This window comes from Pangasianodon hypophthalmus, chromosome 8, assembly GCF_027358585.1.
Source record: "Pangasianodon hypophthalmus isolate fPanHyp1 chromosome 8, fPanHyp1.pri, whole genome shotgun sequence".
Classification (NCBI taxonomy): Eukaryota; Metazoa; Chordata; class Actinopteri; order Siluriformes; family Pangasiidae; genus Pangasianodon; species Pangasianodon hypophthalmus.
The window spans coordinates 27,777,998-27,802,233 of NC_069717.1; the positions used below are offsets into that span (position 1 = coordinate 27,777,998).

Below are 24,236 nucleotides of genomic sequence, written 5' to 3' on the forward strand. Positions count from 1 at the left end.
CCTATCCCTAACCCCTAACCCCTAACCCTAACCCTAACCCCTAACCCTAACCCTAACCCTAACCCCTAACCCTAACCCCTAACCCTAACCCCAAACCCTAACCCTAACCCTAACCCCTAACCCTAACCGTAACCCCTAACCCCTAACCCCTAACCCCTAACACTAACCCTAACCCTATCCCTAACCCCTAACCCCTAACCCTAACCCTAACCCCTAACCCTAACCCTAACCCTAACCCCTAACCCTAACCCCTAACCCTAACCCCTAACCCTAGTGAAAATATTTACAAAACCTACTTTAGTACAGTAAAGTGTTTATTCTGTTACTATAGACCACCGTGGTAAACACATAAAGTGAGGTGTGAAGTAGTCTATGGATTAAAGATGTAAATAACAATTTCCAAATGTCTAATGAGCAGCAAATATGACATCTGTTTATTTAATTTAATTTTTTTTGTAAATAAAATCTCATCTTCATTGTTGCATTTGTTTTTTTTAATTCATTGTTGCATTCATGTGTGATTGATTTGGACATGAAATGAATTCAATAATATAATCATAGTTTTTTTTTTTTCTTCAAAGTTTGTGGGCTGACAGAAAAAGGGTTAGTGTCGTATGAAGCAACGACGAATTGATCAGAGTAAACGTAATTACTTGCTACTTTAAAAGTTAAAGCAGAAAGAAACATTCCCCAAAACATACAGGAACATTACTTAAAAAAATGTTCCTATATGTTTTTAAGTATGTTTTGGGGAATGTTTCTGTATGTTGTAAGCACTCATACAACACACTTACAACTCACAGAAACAGGCTAAGAACCTTTAAATATCTACCATTCTGCTAACTTGTTAGCTAGGAAGTGTCATGGTAGTGCTAAAGGGTGCAGAACTACACTACCCATCAGCCCCTGCATGTCACATGTCTCACTAATCACTCTCACCTGGGTCTCACTTTGCCTTATTAGCACCACTAGTTAAGATTTTGTAGCTTTGTAGGTGTCGTTTGTTGTCGCTTATAGTCCGTAGTTTTTTTGCTTTGTATCCATAGTCCATGTTTGTGGCTCTTGTTTTCATGGTCTCTTTCTTTCTTTTTTTTGGTTGTACTTTACACAGTAAATTATCTGCACTTGCATCCAATCCTCTTCCAATCTGTGACAGGAAGAACCGTTCTTGGTAGAGTCCTCAGACTTTTGGACCGTTTTAAATCGTGTGGCTTCTTCTTGAAGGCTCATGAAGCTCATCAGAATATGTAGAAATGTCATCCACATTTAATTTGAAAACTATTTTAAATGTTATTTGTAGAGCCCTACAACACAGTATCAATAAAGAGCTCCAAGTAGAACCTGTTCAGGAGGCTAAGAACCCTTAATTATGCAATGGACCTCTAAAGAACTCTTCAAGAACCCTTTTTTCTACCAGTGTAAGTCCAAAGGCAGTTCAGCTGAATGTCACACAGGTTCTAGGTGTTCAGAAGAAAATATTATCAATAATTCGAAGTTTGTGCCACACATGCATCCAGTTAATACATACACTCTCAGAAGAAAAGGGTTCTTTAAGGGTTCTTAAAGGGTTCACTGGGTAATTAAGGTTCCAGAAAAGGGTTCTACTTGGAACCTTAATGTAATGCTTTAAAAATGATAATAAGAGTTTGAATATTTGATGAAATTAGTGTCTAATACAATAACTATATTATCCTGAATATGTATGGAATATATGTAATATTCTGTTTTACGATGTTGCACAACTTATTAAGCTCACAGTAGTAATAATTAATACTCATCACTGTTTAAATAAAAAAAGGGGCAAGTAATAAAAATAAACTCTAACTCCCATGATCCTTTGCTTGAACAAGTAAGGAAGTGAAAGTGTGTTTTTTTTTGCCCAATGACAACTGGAACAACCCATCTGGTTCAGACCTCGAGATTTCGAAAGCCTTTTACCTTGTGGTGAGAGCACACAAACGAGAATACACACTGAAGGAAGACGTTCACACACACACGCGCACACACACGGATCTGAAGCTCGGGGAGAGACACACGTTCACAATGGGTATGTCTGATTTTTTTCATTGCTTTTACTTTTACTGTAAGTGGATAATTATTAACTAGTTACTGATGGATAATGGTGAAGTGACTTTTAATTCAATTGATTCATTTATGTCAGCCTGTACATACTGCAATAATAATAATAATAATAATAATAATAATAATAATAATAATAATCATCATCATCATCATCATCATCATCAACTTATCATGCATGGGCTCTCCAGAGTGCTGTACAAGCAAGTATTAAAAATGAAATGATTAAAAAGTAATATAATAGAATGCACAAGGATAAGATATGAGTAATATGAGTATAAATAAGTGTAAGAAGATAAAAAAAAAACAAACTACATACTGCAATAGAATAAAATATATATATATACATATTTGGAATTGAATAAAATAAATGCAAATTTAAATAATTAATAGAATTTTAAAAAAATAATTACATGAAAATACAATGAAACTATACTGAAAGAGAGGAAGTATGTTCAATTAAATGCCAGTTTAGGAAGATATATATAGTTATAACCCAGTATGCTAATTTTAAAATACTTGAAAATATTATAAATAACTCAATTTATAACCCACTTTTTGTGTATATAATGGTATTATTACAAGTAAATAATAGTAATAGAAATTTTTCTATTTATACATTATACATGTAGTAAGATATATTAATGTTAATATTTCAGATCAGAAACTGATATACCTAAGAACGACTTCCTTAGCTTGTTTTTTTTTTTTTCTTTGAGTGTGGCATCTGACACGAAAATGAGCATTTCTGGATCTGTATGTAATATAATCCTGTGCCTATTACATATATTACGATAATAACTTGGTTTTAGGAAGTGCACGCATGCTGTGTAAAATCCTAATCAACAATATAAGGTGAGTTGCAGCGAGATAAAGAGCCCGAGGTCGTGTCACATAGTGTATGAACTCAGATATTTGTGTCTGTAGGCAGAAGTCAGGAAGTGGTTAAGGGAAACAGAAACACAGTACAGTACTGCTGCAGGCGTAAAATCCCGCATCTGATAAATTCACAGCTTACACAGTATCATATGAAGCTTATCAGCAGAGATAGGCTTTTATAGGCCAGGCGTTAACTGATATCTTTACTAAAAAAAATAAATAAATAAAATAACCTTAGACCAATTGTATCAGCAGAGTTCATTAGCGCATTAAACTTAGATCAGTAGCAAGTTGACGCTTGTATATGATCCAAACAGCAGGTCATGTGGCATGCATTACAATACATAATATCATGCAGATCCAGGTCAAGAGCTTCAGTTAATGTTCCCATTACACACATCAGAATGAGGAAAAAATGTGATCTCAGTGACTTTGACTGTGGAATGGTTGTTGGTGCCAGATGAGCTGGTTTGAGTAGTTCACAAACTGCTGATCCCCTGGGATTTGGGAGAATGGACGGACTGGGTCAAGGTGACAGGAAGGATACGGTAACTCAAATAATCACTAATCACAACCGTCACGAGCAGAAAAGAATCTCAGAAACACATCGAATCTTGACGTGGATCGGCTACACCAGCAGAAGACCACATCGTGTTCCACTCCTATCAGACAAGATCAGGAATCTGATGCTACAGTTTGCATCCAAACTGGACAGGTGAAGCCAGGAAAAACATCACCTGGTCTTTATACAGCATTCACCTCTTGAGTTTCAGTGAGTCTGAGTCACTTCCTGGATTTTTTTTTTTTTTTTTTAACTCTAGACATTGCTGTGTGTGAAAATCCCAGATCAGCAGTTTCTGAAAAACAACCAATGCAACAATTAAAGTCACTGAAATCCTATTTTTTTTCGCCTGTATCTGCATGATTTTTTGCATTGTGCTGCTGCTGCTACATGATTGGCTGATTGGATCATTGTGTAAATCTGTAACTTATAAGATACATACAGTTTATAGTCAAAGTTACATCTTACTTTATGGGCTGGGCATTTGTGATCGGAATATTGTGATTGGAAAACTGTGATTTATGAACGCAGCATGAACACTGTAAAGTCGTAAAGTAGGATTTGTAAACGTTAGGGTTAGAATCACATGTATCTGATTTGTGAGTCATTGTGATCTCATCACTGCATTTTGACAGAATAATAACTCCAGAGAGCTGTAGGGGTGGGGCTTAAATCAAAACTAGCAATAAAATTTTGCATGTAAAATGGTAAACTAGTTATGTAAAGTAAGAACAAAATGTGTGAATAATGATTCACGAATGATACATGAGTCATTTGAATGAACAGATTAAATAAGTCTGATTGATTGATTGATTGATTGATCATTTTTGACAGAAATATGACTTCCTAATTATGCTACATGACCCAACAGTGTCTCTCTGGCAGTCCTGGGTATGAACCTTCTGGTAACGTAATTTTAATAACTTCGCTGTGACTGCAATATCACAATGATTCAGTGTCATTTCACAATGATTCAGCACAGAGAGGTTTCCTTAAAATGGACACAAGTAACAAAAAATCAGTGTACACAGATCCTGGGTGTGTACGTGCCCCTATTTGCCCCGTGCATGTGTGGCAATGCAAACGAAATGCAGAAGTCAAATAATTAAGAGACTGCCGCAGCACAGGAAGTGTGTGATCTCGAAAGCGCAGAGTCCTCTGATATGTGTGGAAAGGAGCGGTGAAGTGAGGAAGGGGAAGTTGGGTAGTGTGCAGGCCACAGCCAGTCTATAATTCGACACAAAAGCTTTTTGCAAATAACGAAGCACACACACACACATATACAGTGGCACACACACTTGATTCCAATAGTGCTGACATTTTGACAAGTCTAAGACTTGCGAAGTCATGTGATAAAAATTCACTTTTTTTGGTGTATAGTATGGGGTGGTGTCAGTTACTGTTACCACCACAAAGTAGATTATTTTCCTATAACCACATGTCCTGGGGTGTTTTATTCCTCTTATACCACAGCAATTCGTCAGAGATTACATTTTTTATTTATTAAAGAACAACCCATCGTGCGTTTTATTCATTTATAGTTATTGAACATCGATGAAACTAGTTAGTTCCTGTTCTCACTTATAGTATAGCAGCTATAAACAGTAGTTCCCTCGCCAGCCTCTATTTACTCTCTCTTTAAAAAAAAAAAAAAAAAAAACAGATCATTTTACAGAGAAACCTCAATGCATAACTCCTCTGTCCTGACAACCTAAAGTTACAGCTTCAGCTCTGACTGTTACAAAGCGCTGACACTGGAGACTCCTTCCATTAATCTCCTCATAACAAACTTCACTGTGTACGATTACACACACACACACATCCATTTATGTAGAGCATCTGCCCTGTGAATGAGCTGTTACTACAGAAATTAAGTGCATTAATATAAACGTATTAATAAACCAATCGGTGTTCAATTCAATAGTAGCATAAAGTGTATATGTAATGAATAATATACCACTGCTGAAGTGATGCAAGTGTCTAATCTATAAGAAGGTCATTCTTAGGCTTAAGTATTTTATAGAAAAAAAAGTGAAACATCGCACTCTTTCACATATTCCCAATATAGCATATTATTAAAGTTATCACTATTTCAGATTCCGTTATCACTGTATATCGTCATAATAGTCGCGTATTTTTCTTCCCCACCCACTGCACTGATACTAATAGTGATAACTATACAGAAAAATTACTCTGAAAGTTTAGAGTAAGTAAATGGTATACAGTATATACACTACATGCACAAGAAGTGTATGGAAATCCCCATGCTGTGTTTGTGCAGTAATATTTTATATTAGATTGAGGCATCATGAAGCTGTGGTTTATACACACAGACAGGAAGCAAGGTTTGTAAGCATGCGGTTTCATATTAGAACAGTTCTCTCTCTCTCTCTCTCTCTCTCTCTCTCTCTTTCTCTCTCACTTGTTATTTCAGTCTTTTTTCTCTCAAGTATTTCTGGAAGTAAGAGTCAACACTTTTAAACCCTACAACTACAACTGCATGTTCTAAGATTACATGGGCGTTTAATCAGAACACAGATGTCACAGTGGTTCCTTCTTTATCGCAACTAATAAAAATAGATAGATCATATGTTAAGATATTGATAGTGATAACAATTAATTTTTTTATTATTATTATTCTTTAGAATTTTCTGTTGATTTCTATTTATTTTCCAGTTTGGATTTTTGTCTTTTTTCACGACAGACCCACATTTCATGTTCAGCATTTTTGCAATGATAGTTCAAATCCCAGTCCCTACTTGGCCCTTAACCCTCAACTGCTCAGTTTTATAAATAAGATAAATGTGATATGCTTTCACTTCTGTAAGTTGCTCTGGATAAGGGCATCTGCCAAATCCTGTAAATGTAATACATGTTCCTTTTCCCTACTCGGAATCCATGGGGGTGCAAACTTTTACACTCGACTGTGCTCAGAAATAAAAGATTAGATACAGTACCAAAATTGAGGAACAGCCTGCCAAATGAAACTCATTTTACTGTAAAAAACCCAAAGTTTATGTCATATTTTATATCTTTAAATCAGGTTGTACGTGGTTCTATTAATAACTGAATCACTTTTATAGAAAAGAGAAAGTATTTTATAAATCAGCTTTATCTTTAACCAGTTTTTAAATTCAATCTTTTTTTCTGCAAGGCCATTTTTAAAAGTTCCAGAGGTACTGCGACTTACAATTTTGCAATGAATAGACCTTTAACGTCTCTTAAATGACACATATTTTAACCTGAAGAGTTTTTGAACATCTAAACTCCCAGAAATGAGCTCAATTTAATTGGCTTGAAAATGAGAAGTAAGTAAGTAAACTGATACAAGAAATGTTTGTTGCTTTTAGTTAAATCTTATCTTAAAAGTCTAGATCTAACAGGAAATGGCTGAGATACGGATCTCTATAATTATGTCTTTGCTGCACAAAACATATATTAGTCTTATTTGATAAACTATGTAAAGACACATGTATGTCAGAGTCTTATATATGTCAGAGTCTAATCTATCTAATCTATCTATAGTCTTAACAGATTTACGCTCCAAAAATTTAATAAAGAATTAATTTAATTAAAGAATTAAATTAATTAAAGAAATGTAAATATACAAATGGTTAGGATTGTGTTGACTTTTCTGATTAACTGCCATTCAGTACCTGATTGTTTGCTCCCAGGTATAAAAGGTCACCTGTAATAAAACATTAATTAAACTGTAATACACTCTGTAATACACTCCTTGGGTGTTATTTATCTGTGAAGTGCTTGAGAAGGTTGTAAGAACGGAACAGTTTCGTTGCAAAAGCGCCGTTTGTTTGTACAGCATTTGAATCACCGCAATGCTTTTCAAAGCGCACTGTAGATTTGTGTGTTTGCTGCTTGTGGTTTTACTGAAGACGTGTGTGTAAAATGCATGTGTAAAGTGGAACACAATCACAAAAGCGATCACACCGCTAAAAACAACAGCAGCAGTGTGTGTTTCTGTCCTCATCACCTTTTATACCTGGGTCTTTATATGACCTGTAACAAAAACATCACTCTGTTTTCAGTGTCAGAGCCTCGTGGAGAAGCGAGCGGTGAAGAGGAACACATAGATGTGTGTGAGGAGGAGAGAACAGAGGAGAAGAGTTCACCAAACCAGGTAGGAGTCGCCAAAACGTCATTAAAAAATGTCCTGTTCAGCTCAAAATGATCCACTTTTACATTTTAACGCTGCTAAAAACTCATTTTCCGGTTTGGCTCAATTTCTCAAAAAGTTAAATAATGTTTAAAAGTCATGTTTCTATGAGGTTTTTAGTTATTTTCTGCACGGAGTAGTAAAGGGAATGTCACAGTACGTCCCATATTGGATATTTATAATGTACTGTCTATTTTATGGCGTGGTCAAAGTACGGGCTAAGCTCTCTGGGTTGTGCTGTTATAGGAAAATAATCAATGATGGGTGGTGTAATGAAGCGGAGTCACTCTTACCACCTCAAAGTGGATTATTTTCCCACAACAGCACGTCCTGAAGTCTTTTATTCCTCTCAGCATTCTGTCACGATTGCAATTTTACATTTATTAATAAACAACGCGTTGTAATTTTATAGAACGTTTATAGAACATCTGCAAAACTACTTCCTGTTCTCACTTACGTTATAGCAGCTACGTACTGTATAAACAGCCGTTCCTTTTTTTCAGCCTCACTTTTTTCTCTTTCTTAAAGTTAATAAGACGCAGAGAAACGGAGAAAAAAAACGTAAGCGTTAAATCCTCTGTCCTGAAGATGCCAGAGTTACAGCTTTACCTCTGACTGTTATATAGCGCTGACCCTGGAGACTCCTTCCATAAATGTTTCATAAACGTGTCCTTACAGAAAAAAAAAAAAAAACCCACAACACATGCTTAACTGGAGCATCCGCTGTACAAGTCCCTGAGAATGAGCGAGCTGTTGCCATAGAAACGATACCATATGAGAACGAGAGCATTAGTGTACAGTAAACCTGTGAGTTCACACTTCTGGATTTTCAATGTATAGAAAATGAATCAGAATGAAGAATTCACCAGCGGTGTTCAGTAATAAACAGAGAATGACAGTTATGATTCTAGGTCACACTGAGTTACAATTTCCAGCATATTCACAAAAACCGGGATGACTGTGAACCTTCATAAATGGAGGAATTCAGAATCAGCAGATGAGCACATGTTCAAAGGGCTGCTATGAGTCAGTTGCAATTTTTCCCCCATTTCTCGTCTTGCAAGACTTTTAAACTGACGTGTGTGTGTGTGTGTGTGTGTGTGTGAGAGTGCGCGTGTGTGTGTTTGTGTGTTCCAGTAGGTCAACACTCATCAGTGTCTTAGTATGATTATGCCTCTGCTGACACTGTGAGTTTCAACATGCCTGGTCTAGCTGTTTTGAAGCCCAGAGCGTGCGGTTCCACACGTTCATGACCTGATTTGTCTTTTATTTGATGATCGGTATTTAAGGAAAGTCGGGTGTTCGTAGTTAAAAGTATTTCCGGTTTATCTGGAAGGGTGTGAATCCAAATCCCATCACTGGCAGAAACACTGCTGGTCACCTTGGACAAAGCACTTAAGCCCTTCAACTCCCTCTATAATATTATTATTATTACATAATAACACACTTTAAGATGAATTACCTAAGGGGATGAAGGAATATTTCTGCAAAATATCTAATTAAATACATCAGATCTAGTCGATTAGCCAAATCATGCTTGGTGTCCGATGTTTGCTTCCTTAGTTTTGCACTGAGGCTACGCAGCTAATGGAGCTTACAAGTAATGGAAGTCTATGTCACCCAAAATCCCTACGTGGCAGCCATCTTGGACAACCACAATTACTGTTTTCTCTATATTGTATTGTTTATCACACCGCCCCCTAGGCTCCGCCTCCCAATTTTTAAGTGTACCACAAGGCTGGATGTGATATATCCATGGTCTCTTACTGCTATTTTGTAAAATTACAGAGGTATTAGGAACATGCATATATGAAGACTTGGGCATTGTATTTTTATTTACGGAAAATATTTTGGGTATTTTGAGATAGACGCGTTAGCTACGTTAGCTTCAATGCAAAAACTAAAGAAGACAAACATCGAATGACACCGATACGATGGCGGTGGAAATTACATTTTTCGTCAAGCCATTCCTTTAACTCTGCGATCTGCGCTTGGACTGTGACTCACTTGGGACTGAAGTAACATTTTATTTTGTATGTGTAATAGTTTGCGTCAGATTTCGGAAGCTGCATATTTCCAGCGGCGAGAGCTGCCCTTCCTGTCAGCGTCCCTTACATTCGCGGACTGACTTTCGTTCTGAGACGTTATTGATGCATCCCACGCACAGGTTTTTTTTGCACAATTTGAAATAAGGTGGAAATTTAAGACAGCCCACTTACGGCAAGTTTGTCATGTCAGGCTGTTTTTAGTCGCGGTTTTGTTAGAGGGGGTGGGAGTAGGGGGGTGGAGCGGCAGTCGGACAACAAGCTGCTTCCTGTTTGAAACCGGAATGTCGCATTCAACAGCTTTGTGGTCTGAAATATCAACGAAATACCTTTTCTTGGTCTTCAAACTTCTGGAGTAATAATAAAGTGTCAATTTCACAATTAAATTCTGCAACTCTGGTTTTGAGTTATATACAGATTTTCTTCGTATTGCAGAAGTTCCCAGATTTGATTAGTCTTGCAGATTCCAAGAATTAAAAAGAAAAGGCTTCTTTCTTCGAAACTGGGTTTTGTCAATTTCACAGGAAGTGTTTGTGCAGACGGCAGCCTCTGAACGCTGCGGGTGAAATTTCACTGAAGACAAGCCAAATCTGGTCAGAAGCTACGTGTTGACAATGAAGCTACCATAAAAAAAGTCTGCATGGAGGACGGTGTGATACTTTTGACTCATTTAGGGTTACCCCTTTGTGGCCCACATTTGCGATATTATCCCCTTGACAGAACACAGAACTGGTTTCAGCTTTGTCTTACAAATGACTCATTCTGCTACCAAGAGAAGGGACCCACATCTTCAATATTACTCAGTCGCAGCAGCAGCCACCTCAATGCTGACGATGTTAGTCATTTCAGAGGTCTGCTTCTGGGAAGCGCTGATCTCTCTGAGGAACTTCAATTCACTCTGAAACCCTGAGAGTGAACTTTATTTATGCGAGGCCCCCCTGAACGACCGCTGCAGACGTCAAATGGAAAGTCGAGGGTTTACCGTACAGTTACTCGCGTTCGCTAAGCTGATTGGTGGAGTGGATTTTTATTTTCACAAGATATTGGATGTGTTGGCTGAAATTCCCTTTATGGAAAAACATTTCCCACGTGTCACATTTGATAACATAACACGTAATTTCAGTGTGAAATGCCGTTCCCAGAAATTGTGCTCGAATAAATACGTGTGACATATTCACCCATGGCCACTTTATTAGGAACACCATACTAATGTTTGCATACTAGGATTGGCCGCTTTCCTTTGAGATTCTGGTCCATGTCGACATGATTGCATCAGATTTGTCATTCAAGCTACAACATCCCAAAGGTGCTCTGACGGATTCAGATCTGGTGTCATGATCACGAATCCAGTTTAAGACGACCTTGTGACATGGCGCGTTATCATACTGGAAGTAGCCACGTAGTCAGCATGAGTACTCAGATAGGCTGTGGCATTCAAATGATGTTTGTTTGGTATTAATGGTTCCAGTGTGTGTCAGGAAAACATTCCCCACACCGTTACACCACCCCCACCAGCCTGAACTGTTCTCACCCTACAATCTGCTGCAGAAATCCAGATTCATCCGATCAGACAATGTTTTTTTCCAATCTTCAACTGTCCAGTTTGGGTGAGCCTGTGTCAACTGTAGCATCAGATTCCCGTTCTTGGCTGACAGGAACCCGACGTGGAACCTTCTGCAGTTATTAGCTCGTACGCTACGTCCTAAGATGCTTTTCTGCTCACCACAGCTGTAAAGAGTTATTGGAGTTACCGTAGCCTTGTGAAAATAAACAAATCACGTGCAGAAATCGCATGTGAAAAAAATTAAAGCGCTTGCACTACATGCAAAACATGCAAATGTGAACATTTCTAAAAACCAAAGCCGTAAATTCGAATCATGTGATGACTCACGTGTGATTTTTCTGTAAGGGTTGAAATCTGGCTTAAACAAACCAACGAAAAACGCACAAACAAAGATGTTGAGTTTGAAATGACTTGAAGATTTGAATATTAACGCACTAAGAGTTTGTAAAACATGAGGTACTGGAACATCAAGCGAGACATGATCCAGGAAGTGGACATGGAAGAAGAAGATCCCGGAACATGTAGACACAACAGAACAGCGCTCCAAGCACTTCACGTAATACAGTAGCGTTGAATGCGAAAATATAGAGCTAGGGCTAATAGCGTTAGCATTTAGCATGATGAGCGCCGGTACAACGAGGGATTGCCAAAATTACAGGGTTGGTTTATTTTATGAGCGATGGGCCAACAGGTTTCAGCAGCAGAAGCGACGCCTCCCTTACTTTTTTAGCATCTTGTTCTGCCTCATCACTGTTGCTTACTTCTTTAGGAAAAGACAACAGAGTCAGCTGCGTTGTTCTTTTCTCTATATCCATGAGGCGTGAGTACATGTGACTAGGATTACGAGTTACAAGCTTCATGGAAATGTGCTGATTGTGTTTTTGGAAGGAAGGCGACACATAAAGGAGGATCATTTATCACATTCGTTTTATTTATTATTACTTTATAGTATTTCATTTACATTGTAGGCAAAAAAGGGAGAAAAAAAATAAAAGGCTTGAAAAAAAGGTGCTGGATCTAAATAAGTTGTACGTCTAAATAAATCTGAGAGCTACTGGATCCTGGTCCGGCACAAAGTACTGCATCTGACTATCTATCTATCTATCTATCTATCTATCTATCTATCTATAAAAAAAAAAAGCTATTTATTGATAAGATGTCACCATCAGACTGACGGTATACTACCTCCATGTCCTACAATTACAGTATTAACACACACACACACACACACACACACTGATTTCACCCCAGAGTCAGAAATGACAGGTTTACATTTCACTTCTCTACTCAGAAATCCTTCAAACTTCAGACCCATCTTTAGTGAGTCACCTTTTAACGGATTTTAAAAAATGTTTTTTTTTTACTCTCTTTTTCCACTCGGTACTTTTTTTTTTTTTGCTCATATGTCATGTCACGCAACTCCTCATCTGAATAATATCAGGTGAATTCTGGAGCAAACAATCTCTTACTGCCACATCGACCACAATTCTTTCCTCACTTCATAAAAACGCTGCTGAACGGTTGAGCGTGTGATTGATCCTGTGACAGTTGGTGTGTGTTTGTGCTGCCCTGGTGTTTTTCATTTCCTGCTTTGTGGCCTGCCTCTTACTGAGCCTCGTTGTCTTCGCTGTTTATTTATTCTGGTTGCCACTTAAGCACACTTCCACTTTTGGCTACACCACACTATACAATCTGGCATATTTTCGCTGATATTCAATTACCACTTTTTTTTTTTTCACTTACAGTTGGGTATTAGCTCATCTTCTCTTTAAAAGGAACTGGTTAGCTGTTTTTAATTAGATCTTTTGTCACCCATTAAATATGTCGTTAAAATGGATAGTTAACGATTCATATGAACAATCAAATATAACAATTAAATATATCGTTAAAAAGAATGGTTAATGATTCACATGAACAATCATCCACTAGGACTTCTGCTGGTTTTTTCTATGTTTTCTGATCATACTGCTATTTTCATGTCGTATTATATTTTCATATCGTATGTATGTACACATCACGCTGCCGCCTTTCAATCTGGATATTTATCAAATTGGCACTTTATTTAATTTTCGACCTCACTATTCTTATTCTTATTCTTATTCTTACTATCATGCCGCTGTAACACTTTAATTTCCTCAGGAGAATGTAATAAAAACTTTTTTTTTTTTTTTTAAATCATTAGTGTGTTTTTTTAAATCTATCAGGATACGTTGTTCTATGAAGGTACAATTTTTTAAACATAAGCATGTGATGAAGAACTAAAAAAACATTTCATGCATATTTCTTCCTCTTTTTTTCCCGTTACAACACGCAAAAAATGTAATAATGTAAAAACTTAATAAGCAGTTTTTAAAGTCTGTGTTATCTTTGCCCTACAACTCTGCACAATTTGCATTTCAAAGTTGCAAAAACCACAGTGTTGAAATTTCAAGGGTGTCCGGTTTGATCCTGAGCTCAGGTTACTGTCTGTCACATGTTCTCCCTGCGTGTGTGTGTGGGTTTCCTCCGGGTTCTCCGGTTTTCTCCCACCTCAAAAAACCATGCTAGTAGGTGGATAGGCCTAGGTGAAATCCCTCTAAGTGTGTGTGTGTGTGTGTGTGTGCACTGGCATCCAGGATGTATTCTCACCACATGCCCAGTGCTCAGCTGTTACTGAAAGTGATGGCACCAGAAGATAATTTCCGAATTCACACAATCATTCCCATTCATAGTGACCGACCTTTAACATTCTTCAAATGTGAAGATTGCACAGTTGACGTCGATGTTTCATCATTTCAGCAATTTCCCAGTTTCACCAGCGTTTCCTTCTGAACTCTCCGTCTTCTAGTTACAATACATGAATAGAGCAATCCTCGAGTGAAACACTGATTCCTTATTACATCAACTGTTTCTCTATAGGAAAAAACTACATAATTTACACATGAAACTAATGAAGGTTCATAAAATAGAGGTGTGCACAGGACACCTCTAAAACCCCGCTCTGCCCCCGCTCGTGATATTCAAATAAACCTAGTTGGTCCTATTTCACAACATATACATATTAATAATATAACATTAGGAATTAAAACCGCAGTGACCCTAACTGGGATAAAGTGTGAACCATGAATCATGAATCATGTGTTTAGAAAAAAAATGCATCATGTGTAACAAAATAATTGGAAAATATATGAATCAAGGTAAAAGTAAATGAATCATGTGTAGAACAAATCATGTGAAAATCAAGGAATCATGTTCAAGAGTCAATGAATCATGTGTAAAAATTCACGTACGAAATTAAAGGAATCGTTTGAAAGAGTCACTTGTGAATATAAAGGAATCGTGTGCAAGAGTCATCTGTAAAATGAATGAAACGTCTAAAAAAAAAAAATCACGTGAAACTAAATGATGACAAGAATCATATGCAAGAGTCACTTGTGAATATTAAGGAACCATGTGTTATAAATGAATGACGTGAAAATAAATGAATCTTGTGTGAAATAAAAATAAAAATCTGAAGAGTCTAAATTTCATATTTCAATGTGATAATTCACGTGGTTCAAATAACTTTCTTCCTGAGAAGATGAATCAAAGTATGTGGTAAATCCAACTCACGAAGCATCACATGAGCACTCAATACACTCCTGTGATAATGAATACACACCTTTATATTGAACTGAAAACAAAGTGACTGCTTTCTGCTTTCACACCTTGTCCTTAGACACAAGATCCCTCTTTTAATTCAGGACACATTTGTAGACTTACAGTATGTGTGTTACAGTAAGTGTGTGATGAGTTTCTCATAGCGTGTTTGTGTGTGTGTGTGTGTGTGTGTGTGTGTGTGTTACTGATGAGAGTGAGAGTGTAGCCTGGGGCAGAGGCCTCTGTGTGTGAAACCCCCGATGCGTTTCGCTTCAAACAGGATGACGGCTTACATGTTCAAAGCGGTGAAAAAAGAAGAAGAAGAAAAAAAACACACATTCTCAGTTTTACTATGAATCGTCCCGGAAGGAGGTGATATGAACCCACATTCACCTGAAATTTGAGGAGATGATGAGAAAGTGAATCAGATTGGGTTTTTTTTTTCTTAATGTGAGAATTTTGTTTATATGAAAGTGAAATTTAAAGCTACTGAATCAATCAAAAGCAGAAAAAAAGAGAAGTGCCTTCCTGTAAGTGGAAATAGAAAACAAAAATCTCTCACTTTAATATATTGCACAGGAATTTTAGGGGATTATTGGTCATCAGAGATACTGTAATTCCCATATTCCCACAATTCCCCTGGAATCTGAGTATTTAATGCAGCACTGTGTCTTTTTTTTTTTTTTTGAATCTTTAGTTCAATCGAGAAATGGCGAGTTCAGAACTTACCAATGGGAGCGCAGAGGAGTCCAAGCCCGGCCAATCAGAGAGCGAGGAGAGGGCGTTCGTCATGAACCTGTACCAGTTTATGAAGGAAAGAGGCACGCCCATTGAGAGAATTCCTCATCTCGGCTTTAAACAGAGTGAGTAAACAAACGTGTGGTTTATTTCAGCTTCAGATCCCAGGCGTGCTGAAAGTCACTGATGGGGCATTGATCAAAACCTTTAAAGGTGCCGTCAGTGTTTTTTTTTTCTTTTTTCTTTTCAAGTTTTGTAAGGAAAGGAGAGCAGACTGGAAGACCACCAGCATCCAACCAATCAGGACAAGCAAACAGTGACTCGTCTTGCAATCATTTTTTGGCTTTGGATGAAAAAACACATAAACACATTCTGACTTTGTCTTGAGTTTGTGTTTCAGCAGCTACACTACTACCAGACAAAAGTTTCTACACCCCTGCTCATAGAAAGCCTTAAATCATTTTTATGCTATTTTCTACTATTTTATTCTGGATTAATAATGAATCCTATGACATAAGACATTGTGATTTATTCCAAGACCAAGAAAGATGTTAAAAATATCAAAACTAGAGCTAAAGCTTTGAACTCTCTCCGCATCTTCTCAACCAGCTTCACGAGAAGTTTCACCCAGGAGGATTTTCATAAACTTCTCAAATAAGCCGAGCTCCTCACTGCTTCTCCTAGGCTCTATAGGACTAGTTTGGGGAAACAAAATGTTTTTAAGTAAACACTATTTATAAAAAATGATATTTTAATTCAGAAATAAATTTTACGCACAAGCATTAACTTTACTTTTATATTACTTTTAACCATTAGCCTTTGTGAAAATATCTTTATAATGAAATATCTATTCAATCGTGTGTTTAAATTTAAAAAGCCACTGACTACACCTTTAAACGTTAAACGTGAGAACTCTATTCTGTCCTGTTTTCACAGACGTAGCTACATGTGGGCTTTACACGTTACAAATGGGGGGGGGGGGGGTGATCTTACAGGTACAGTGTGACAGGTAATAATCTTAAAAAAAAAACAAAAAAAAAAAAACATCCAAAAGCAGAGTGAAGACAGAGTAAAACCAGCTTCACCTAAAGCCCATTGAGCTCCTGATATATTTTGTGCACTTTTCTGGCCACAAGCTTCAGAATCCTAAAGCTTGCAGTATAATTTTCTTTACACTTCCACGTTTGTACACGCATGTACACCAGATTTTTTTGTTGTTGTAGTTCTTTTTGGAGCATTGTAGTGCCACTGGGTCAATCTAAAACTTTTGCATGTCATATTCTTGCAAGTCTGCTGATGGCCTCTAAAAAAAGAATGTGGTTTGTCAGTCAATTTGCCTCTTCCTGTTAGAGAAGGTTGTTCTTGGCCACATTTAGTGATGAAAAGTACCGGACATCTTTAAGGCTACTTTAGGGTTTCATTAGATAACGAAGGGTTCTTAGTTCCCACTTAGAGAATTTTCTTGAAACTATTTATTTCAGGCAAACATTCTAATATAAATATTTCTACATTTCAACATTTTCACAATGCTAGGTTTTTAAAAAAATCAATCGCAACTTACAATTTTGAAGCTGAATCACTTTCAGACTTGGATAGTAGGCGTGGCCAAAAGTTTGACCATGAAATCGTTTGTGATTCTGATGATAACATATATTTCATATAGCGTTAAAACTGTTAATGTACAAATAGTGTTACTGAGACAATCAATGTGATTTAGAAATGCAGTTTTTACAATGTTAGCCTGGTAGCTATGAGCTTAGCTCTCTTGCTCGCAGCATTAGCTTCATAACTTTAGTGCAAAACAAAAGAGGCAAACTTTGGACACCACACATACGTCTTGGCTGGTTGGTAACATTTTGGGTAAATTTGTATTTTTGCTTACTGATGAAAGAATCGTTAGAACTTGTTCATAATTCATTAAATTTTCACAGACGGTTAATGTTTGAACTTTCTGTGTTTTTCAGTTAACCTGTGGAAAATCTACAAGGCTGTGGAGATACTTGGAGGCTATGAGTCGGTAGGTTCGCACGCAAACACACACACACACACACACACACAGAGCTCCATAACCTCCATCTGCTGAAGGGTCATAAATAGCTCTCACAGTTTGCCTGTTAACTGAACATCTCATAGCTTCTGGCCAGCAGCTCTCTGAGATGGATGTTTTCTTTTCTTTTTTTCTTTTTTTTTTTGCGGCCATCACTTCACTGAGACTCTCGCTCCATCTCTGAAGTGGAAACTCGAGCTTGTCCTGACTACACTTTGAAAGCAATGGCCGTTAAAACCACAATGAGAGCTCAGGGGGGGGGGTCCAACTTTCCTTCACAGACATCCTGAAGCTTCGCTCTTTGCAAGACCCTCTGCCCACCTCTGCTTTCGTGTAGCGCTCACCCAGAAAGTTTCCACTCGCTCGAGTATGTGTGGTTAGAGCAGGTCTCGCCACTCTAGCCACCTTTACTTTTTGGCCAAAGGTCTAAGGAGATGAAAGTGAGAACCTACCTGCTTTCTTTTAAGCATTCTTAGAAAAAAAAAGGTTTAAAATCCTACAATCCTAAAATAACACACTTTAGTGAAAGTACACTCAGATCAAAACACACAGATGCGTGAGAAAATTTGTTAAACATGCTAAATTGTAGCATTATGACTAACAAGACTCAGATTAGTTTAGATAATCACACAGATATTGTGTTACTCATAACACACCATGACACAATCACACAATTAGTCACTGAAGGTTTATCAGTGTGACCCTGAGACAGTGTACATCATATATGCTTTAAATTGATTGCTTACTAATTGCAATACTGAGAAGGTTCCAGTAAAAATTTCATTCATACCACAGTGCTGCTGAATTCTCGATTCTGATTGGTCAGAAGGTGTTGATTCGTTTTCTATAACAGCAGCTCTGATAATAATGCGTTATCTATAACTAATACATTATCGTTTCCATAGTAACAGCTCATTTACAGGGACGTGTACTTCGGACGCTCATCATAACCGATTTAAAAAAAAAAAAGACGTGTGTAATCATTGATATGGTGAAACCTTCTGTAAGGAGATATTTCTTTAAAAGTGGATATTTCTTACTTTTCCAACACTGAAGTTGATTATTTTCCTCTAACAGCACATCCCTAACTGTTTTATTCCTCTTTATACCACATAGAAGGAGTCTCCAGTGTCAGTGCTTTGTAACAGTCTTAGATAAAGCTGTAGTTGACGTTTTTCGACATCTTCAGGAAAGAGGAGATTACGTGTTGAGGTTTCTCTTTGAGACAGAAAGAAAAAAGTGAGGCTGGTGAGAGAGTGACTGTTGATAGCCGCAATAACGTAAGCGATAACAGGGACTAACTTGTTTCATGGATGTTCAACGACATTAAATGTAACTATAAAAGGATAAAATGTAACACTTGTCAAAGAGTAACGGTTGTAATCGTTGGCTGTGGTATAAAGATGAATAAAACAGTTTGGGATGTGCTGTTATAGGAAAATAATCAACTTCGATGTTGGAATAGTAAGTCAGCTTCATCACATCAGTCTATCGTTGATTATTTTCCTGTAACAGCATGACACTGTGTGTTTTATTCCTTACGTGTGTTTTATTCCTTACGTGTCACGCTCCTTACATCTCATCTCTTTTAAGTAACGTCTGTGCCCACAGGTTGTGTTTTCAGGTTCTAACTGTGTGTATGTGTATGTGTGTGTGTGTGTGTGTGTGTGTGTTATCAGGTGACGACCCGGCGGTTGTGGAAGAACGTGTATGATGAGCTGGGCGGAAGTCCGGGCAGCACCAGCGCCGCCACCTGCACTCGCAGACATTACGAAAGGTAAAATCCATAATCCAAACACGACTTACACCAAAATTAAATATTAATAATCCATTTCATCAACAGAATAAAGCTTGACATGGTGCAAATGTTGAATACTGATGGATTTATTTAATATTTCTTGATATGAGCTTGTTTTCTTTTCTAATATCCATGATCTTATTATTATATTCTTATTCAATTCACAGATAATTTTGCGTCTTTCTAGAAACGCGTGCTTAACACAATGCGTACAAAAATGTCCAGAAATAGGTTTAATAGTGTTAAACCCATATTTGTCATCTCCTAATGAGTAATATCAGATATATCTGTGTGTATTCAAGATATTTCCACTTTCTATGAGAGTTTTTTTAATCACTTCAATACATGCCAACCAATCACACTTCATCATCATCGTCATCATCATCATCATCATCATCCTGCACCCACTTGCTGTGATTTGAGCAGAACATTCTAACATTCAAGAAGTTATTGTCGAATGAAATGAAGTTCGTACTCCTTCTCATCACCAGAAATACTATATTATTATATATTATAAACTAGTTAGAAATCAGACTGTAATTTAAAAAAAAAAAAAAAAAAAAAAACGTATAAGTACAGCACCATGTCTCTTGTTCTGTGGAGAAAAATCTTGAGACTCGTTGCTCAAAAATGAGAAAATCTAAGTGGATTGAGAATGTAACCTAATTAATGTAATGTACAGTACCTTTTTTTCACTTACTAGTTGCCAAAATGTCCGATTGGTCCTTGCAAGCATCACTTTTCAAAAGCTCAAATCTCCAATCAAACTCACAGCAGTAATGTGATCTCGCTCGCTCTGTGGTTCATGAAGAGCTCAGAACTGAAAACTACCCAGAAACCTGGTGTTGGGGTTTTATAAGCAGGGCTTTTAACCATCAACTCTGTTGTTCACACTGAATTCTATCCCACTCGTAGGTGAATTAAAGCATGAATTAAAGGATCGTCATCCCAGTTGCTATCACAGAGCAGACTGGAAAATGAGAGCGAGTATTTTACATTTACTAGCGTGTTCATGGTTGTGTCTCTCCTTTCTCTCGGCAGGTTAGTTCTACCTTATGAAAGGCATCGGAGAGGAGAGGAAGACAAGCCACTTCCTCCATCTAAACCTCGTAAACAGTACAAGAGGAGTGAGGAGGGCAAGGGCAAAACCGAGAGCAAGAAAAGACGGAGGACAGACGGAGAAGACCCAGAGGTAAAATAAAAAACATTCAGTTCTCATCTGCAATCAGTGCTTCTATCCATAATAACAAACGAGCAAATTTGATTTCAGTACCAAATATTTTGTCTTGTCCTTAAAACCAGATTTGAAAATTTCATAATAATTAGCATTATTTTTTATTATTCTTTTCTTTGCTTCTCAAACTAATCCAAACACTATTTATAGTCTAGCTCTATTTGCAAATTTGATGCTAGAACTTGAATTTTTTTTTGCAAAAATTTATGTCATGCTGAGAAATACCACAGGAAGACAGACGAGATAATGAACATTTAGATTAACTTCAGATCAACTTCCTGTGTGTTATATTCCGGACATGTAAGACATTTCTCAGGAAAAATCTGAGAATATTCATTCAGTACACGTTCATATGTGACATGCTTCTGATCTCAACACCAAAGCTTGTTTACACACTTAGAAAAAAAAAAGGGCTCCTCAAGCGTTCTTTGGATGAGTAAGAGTTTTTAGCTTTCTAAAGTTGTCTTACTTAGAAACCTGGATATGTGAGAAAAAAAAAAAAACCACACAACCATGGGCTATTTTTCTAATAGTGTATTGGAGAAGATGTAAAGTTAAAAGCATAAATCTTACAGTCCATCACAATAACTAATGAGATGGACATTTAGGCTGCTTTGACTAGCTTCCTGAACTTTTCTCTAAAATGTGTGTGTGTTGTTTGTCAGGAAATTCTGAGAGGCAGTCACCCCTGTGAGAGAGGAGTGTGTCCTCACTCTGCACCGTGGCAAGTTTCCTCGGAGCATTCAGACAGTGACCAGGTCTCACCTCAAGACATGTGCCTCAGAGAGAAGCCTCTTCCGACGCTAGTCTCTTCCCTTGTTATTTCCCCTCTGGAGAAGAAGAAGCGTCTGGCGCAGGCGAGCTTGAGCGTAGCGCCCCCTGCTGCCCTGGAGGACGGAACAGAGCCTGAGAGACCCTCGGTGATTCACCTGTCACATTCGTCCACGCCTTCTGGACGCGTAAGCCACACCTCTGAGGGCTCACCCCTGCCTCTGTCCTCCCCCTCCTCCTCGCGGAGCCCCTCCCCTTTCTCCGTTTCCTCCGAGGACTGTGTGGCCGTGCCGACCCAGAAGACGACACCTCCGGAAGCAGAGAAGCAGAAGCCAGCACGTTTTGGAGCTTCGCCTGAATCTGGAGTGCGCGTGTGCCAGCCCTTACCCTTCGTCCATTACCCCTGCCCCAAAGACGCGTCCCCGCTGTCACGCCCACTTCACCAGAACTTCTTCAACGTCACATCTACAATACCAGACAAAACCCAGAGACACCCAGGGATCCGGATACCCGGCCCCGCGCCTCCAAGCCCAGGCTGCTGGGTGCCGTCTGCCTCGAGCTTCACCAAGGTCGTCCCTCGCTCCCATGATCCCTGGAGGCCTGTGTCATTACAGCCGCTATACAAACCCCACGCTCCGAATTCCAAGAGGCCAAGTAGCGCTGAGGCCTACGTGAAGAAGATCCCATCTCCTCTACGCTTCCCAGAACGAAAGGACAAATCCAAGATGGTGGTTCCCAAGCCAGTGCTGACCCAACAGTACCTCGTGCACCAAGCCGGAATGCCCACCTCGCCGTACCTGCTGTCAAGTTTCGAGCGGTCCAGACCGGAGATGCTAGAACAGATGAAAGCTTTACACCTTCAACCTGTCCTCCTCCCTCATCTCAGCATTCCTCCGTCCCAGACACATCCCACACACCCCCTGCAAGCTCCCTTCCCCGCGCCGTACGAGGCCACGTTGCGTCCGTACCCATACTCAGTGCCGGTCTGGCATACACCCGCCGGGTACAGCGTGACAACACTGCAACCTTATTAACCCGAACTGCTCTTATCTCCTGGGACTGTCACCTGTTTCGAGTGGTTACAGCTTGAAGCGGGTCATGGTCAAAATAATGTAGCTTAAGTTTGGCATAAGAAAATCTCACTGATTCATGAAGGTTCCTTCTGATAGTCACTCAGCCTCATTATGACATTGTACTTCCACTATGATGACTTGAATCTCTTGACAATTTTTTTTAACTTTATTTGTTCAGCCCAACTTAAAATACAGATTTAATCACATCAGCTGGTCATAATTTCAGTCTCCGAGTACTGAACAATCTGTCGGTTTTAACGCAGGTTGAAACTGAAGGTAGCATTTCAGAAGGAATATTTTTCCTAGTAAGAGTTTTTTTCTCTCTCTATCTGATGATGTGATGGAAAAGTCTCATTTTTAAGCACTGAATAAGAAAACCAAATGCAGCCGCTACTAAACTGTAAGAAACTAGAAGTAATAATAGTAATAATTAAAAAAAAAAAAAAAAAAAAGAGTATTGGCAATCCATTACTTCGCACTACTGACTGAATCCCTGTGTTTAAACTTTCTCCAATGAAGTAATGTGTTTGTTAACATGTGTATTTGTACTGTATATATAATATTTTATTTTCTATTAAATAAATTTGCTTTGTATAAAATTCCTCCCAGGTTTGACAAAGGTGTTATGTAGGTGTTATGTACTGAAACAACTGGACTATTATGATACACTCCAGTACTTTTAATGGAAGCAATCTAAGTAAAAATGATTGATCGTGTAGGAACAATGTTCCAAAAGGCAAAAATTGCACCAGTTGCTATTGCTTTGCTGTTGTTTGACACCTATTGCTTTGCTGATTATGCTGCAAGGGCATCGAACAAATGTATAGCTGTTTTGCTATTGTTTTAATGTTGTAGCGCCCCTTATTGGCCAAAGGGCTGACTCTGAGTCTCTCTCTCTCTCTCTCTCTCTCTCTCTCTCTGTCTCGCTCTCTCTCTCTCTCTTCATTAATAAAACAAAATATCCCAATACATGATACATTTCTGAATATCCTTAAAGTGTTAACTGTCTACATGTGAAGGAAAATGTTTATTATATATATATATATATATATATATATATATATATATATATATATTTTTTTTTTTTAATCATATTCTAAAGAAGCATGGCTAACCCTTTTTGTCATAACTGACTGGCATCAATAAATCTCAATTTAATTACAGCATTTGAAAATATCCAGATTCATCACTAATGTTTTTTAATATTGTATGAACACAGTAGACTCAGTAATACAGTTGACTATATTTCCACGGAATAGGCTTATTAAAATAAGATTTGACTTATTTACTGTTGTAAACTTTAGTAGAAATAAAGTTTATCAGACAGATTTGACATCCAATCATGGAAAAGTTAATAATAATAATAATAATAATAATAATAATAATAATAATAATAATTTTATTTCTATAGCACCTTTCACACATAAAGTGTATAATATGAGTTCTCCATAGTCTAACTCGTGCTTAATCTTATTTTAAATTTCTTTTAATCTATGCACAATATAATTATAACTTCTAAATGTTGTGACGTATTGCACAATTATTTTGCGAACTGCGCAAAAGTGCGCAGATATAACCTCCTCGAACAACCAACAACAACAACAACAATAATAATAATAATAATAATAATAATTTGCATAGCACCCTTTACACA

General features: G+C 37.8%; 1 protein-coding gene across 2 annotated transcripts; it reads left to right on the top strand.

Annotated features, from left to right (window-relative positions):
- Positions 1–1,935: 1,935 nt before the first annotated feature.
- On the top strand, positions 1,936–23,595 carry arid5a (AT rich interactive domain 5A (MRF1-like)). 2 transcript variants are annotated; one of them, XM_026945709.3, is made up of 7 exons: positions 1,936–2,047; positions 7,567–7,658; positions 15,619–15,784; positions 17,624–17,676; positions 19,386–19,483; positions 20,546–20,696; positions 21,404–23,595. In XM_026945709.3, exons 1-7 carry the CDS (start codon positions 2,044–2,046, stop codon positions 22,541–22,543), a joined length of 1,704 nt encoding a protein of 567 aa, XP_026801510.2. In that variant the 5' UTR covers positions 1,936–2,043; the 3' UTR covers positions 22,544–23,595. The 2 variants fall into 2 exon arrangements, with proteins under 2 accessions (XP_026801510.2, XP_053092046.1); XM_053236071.1 differs by lacking the exon at positions 1,936–2,047 and having other exon boundaries at positions 7,343–7,658.
- The last annotated feature ends 641 nt before the right edge of the window (positions 23,596–24,236 follow it).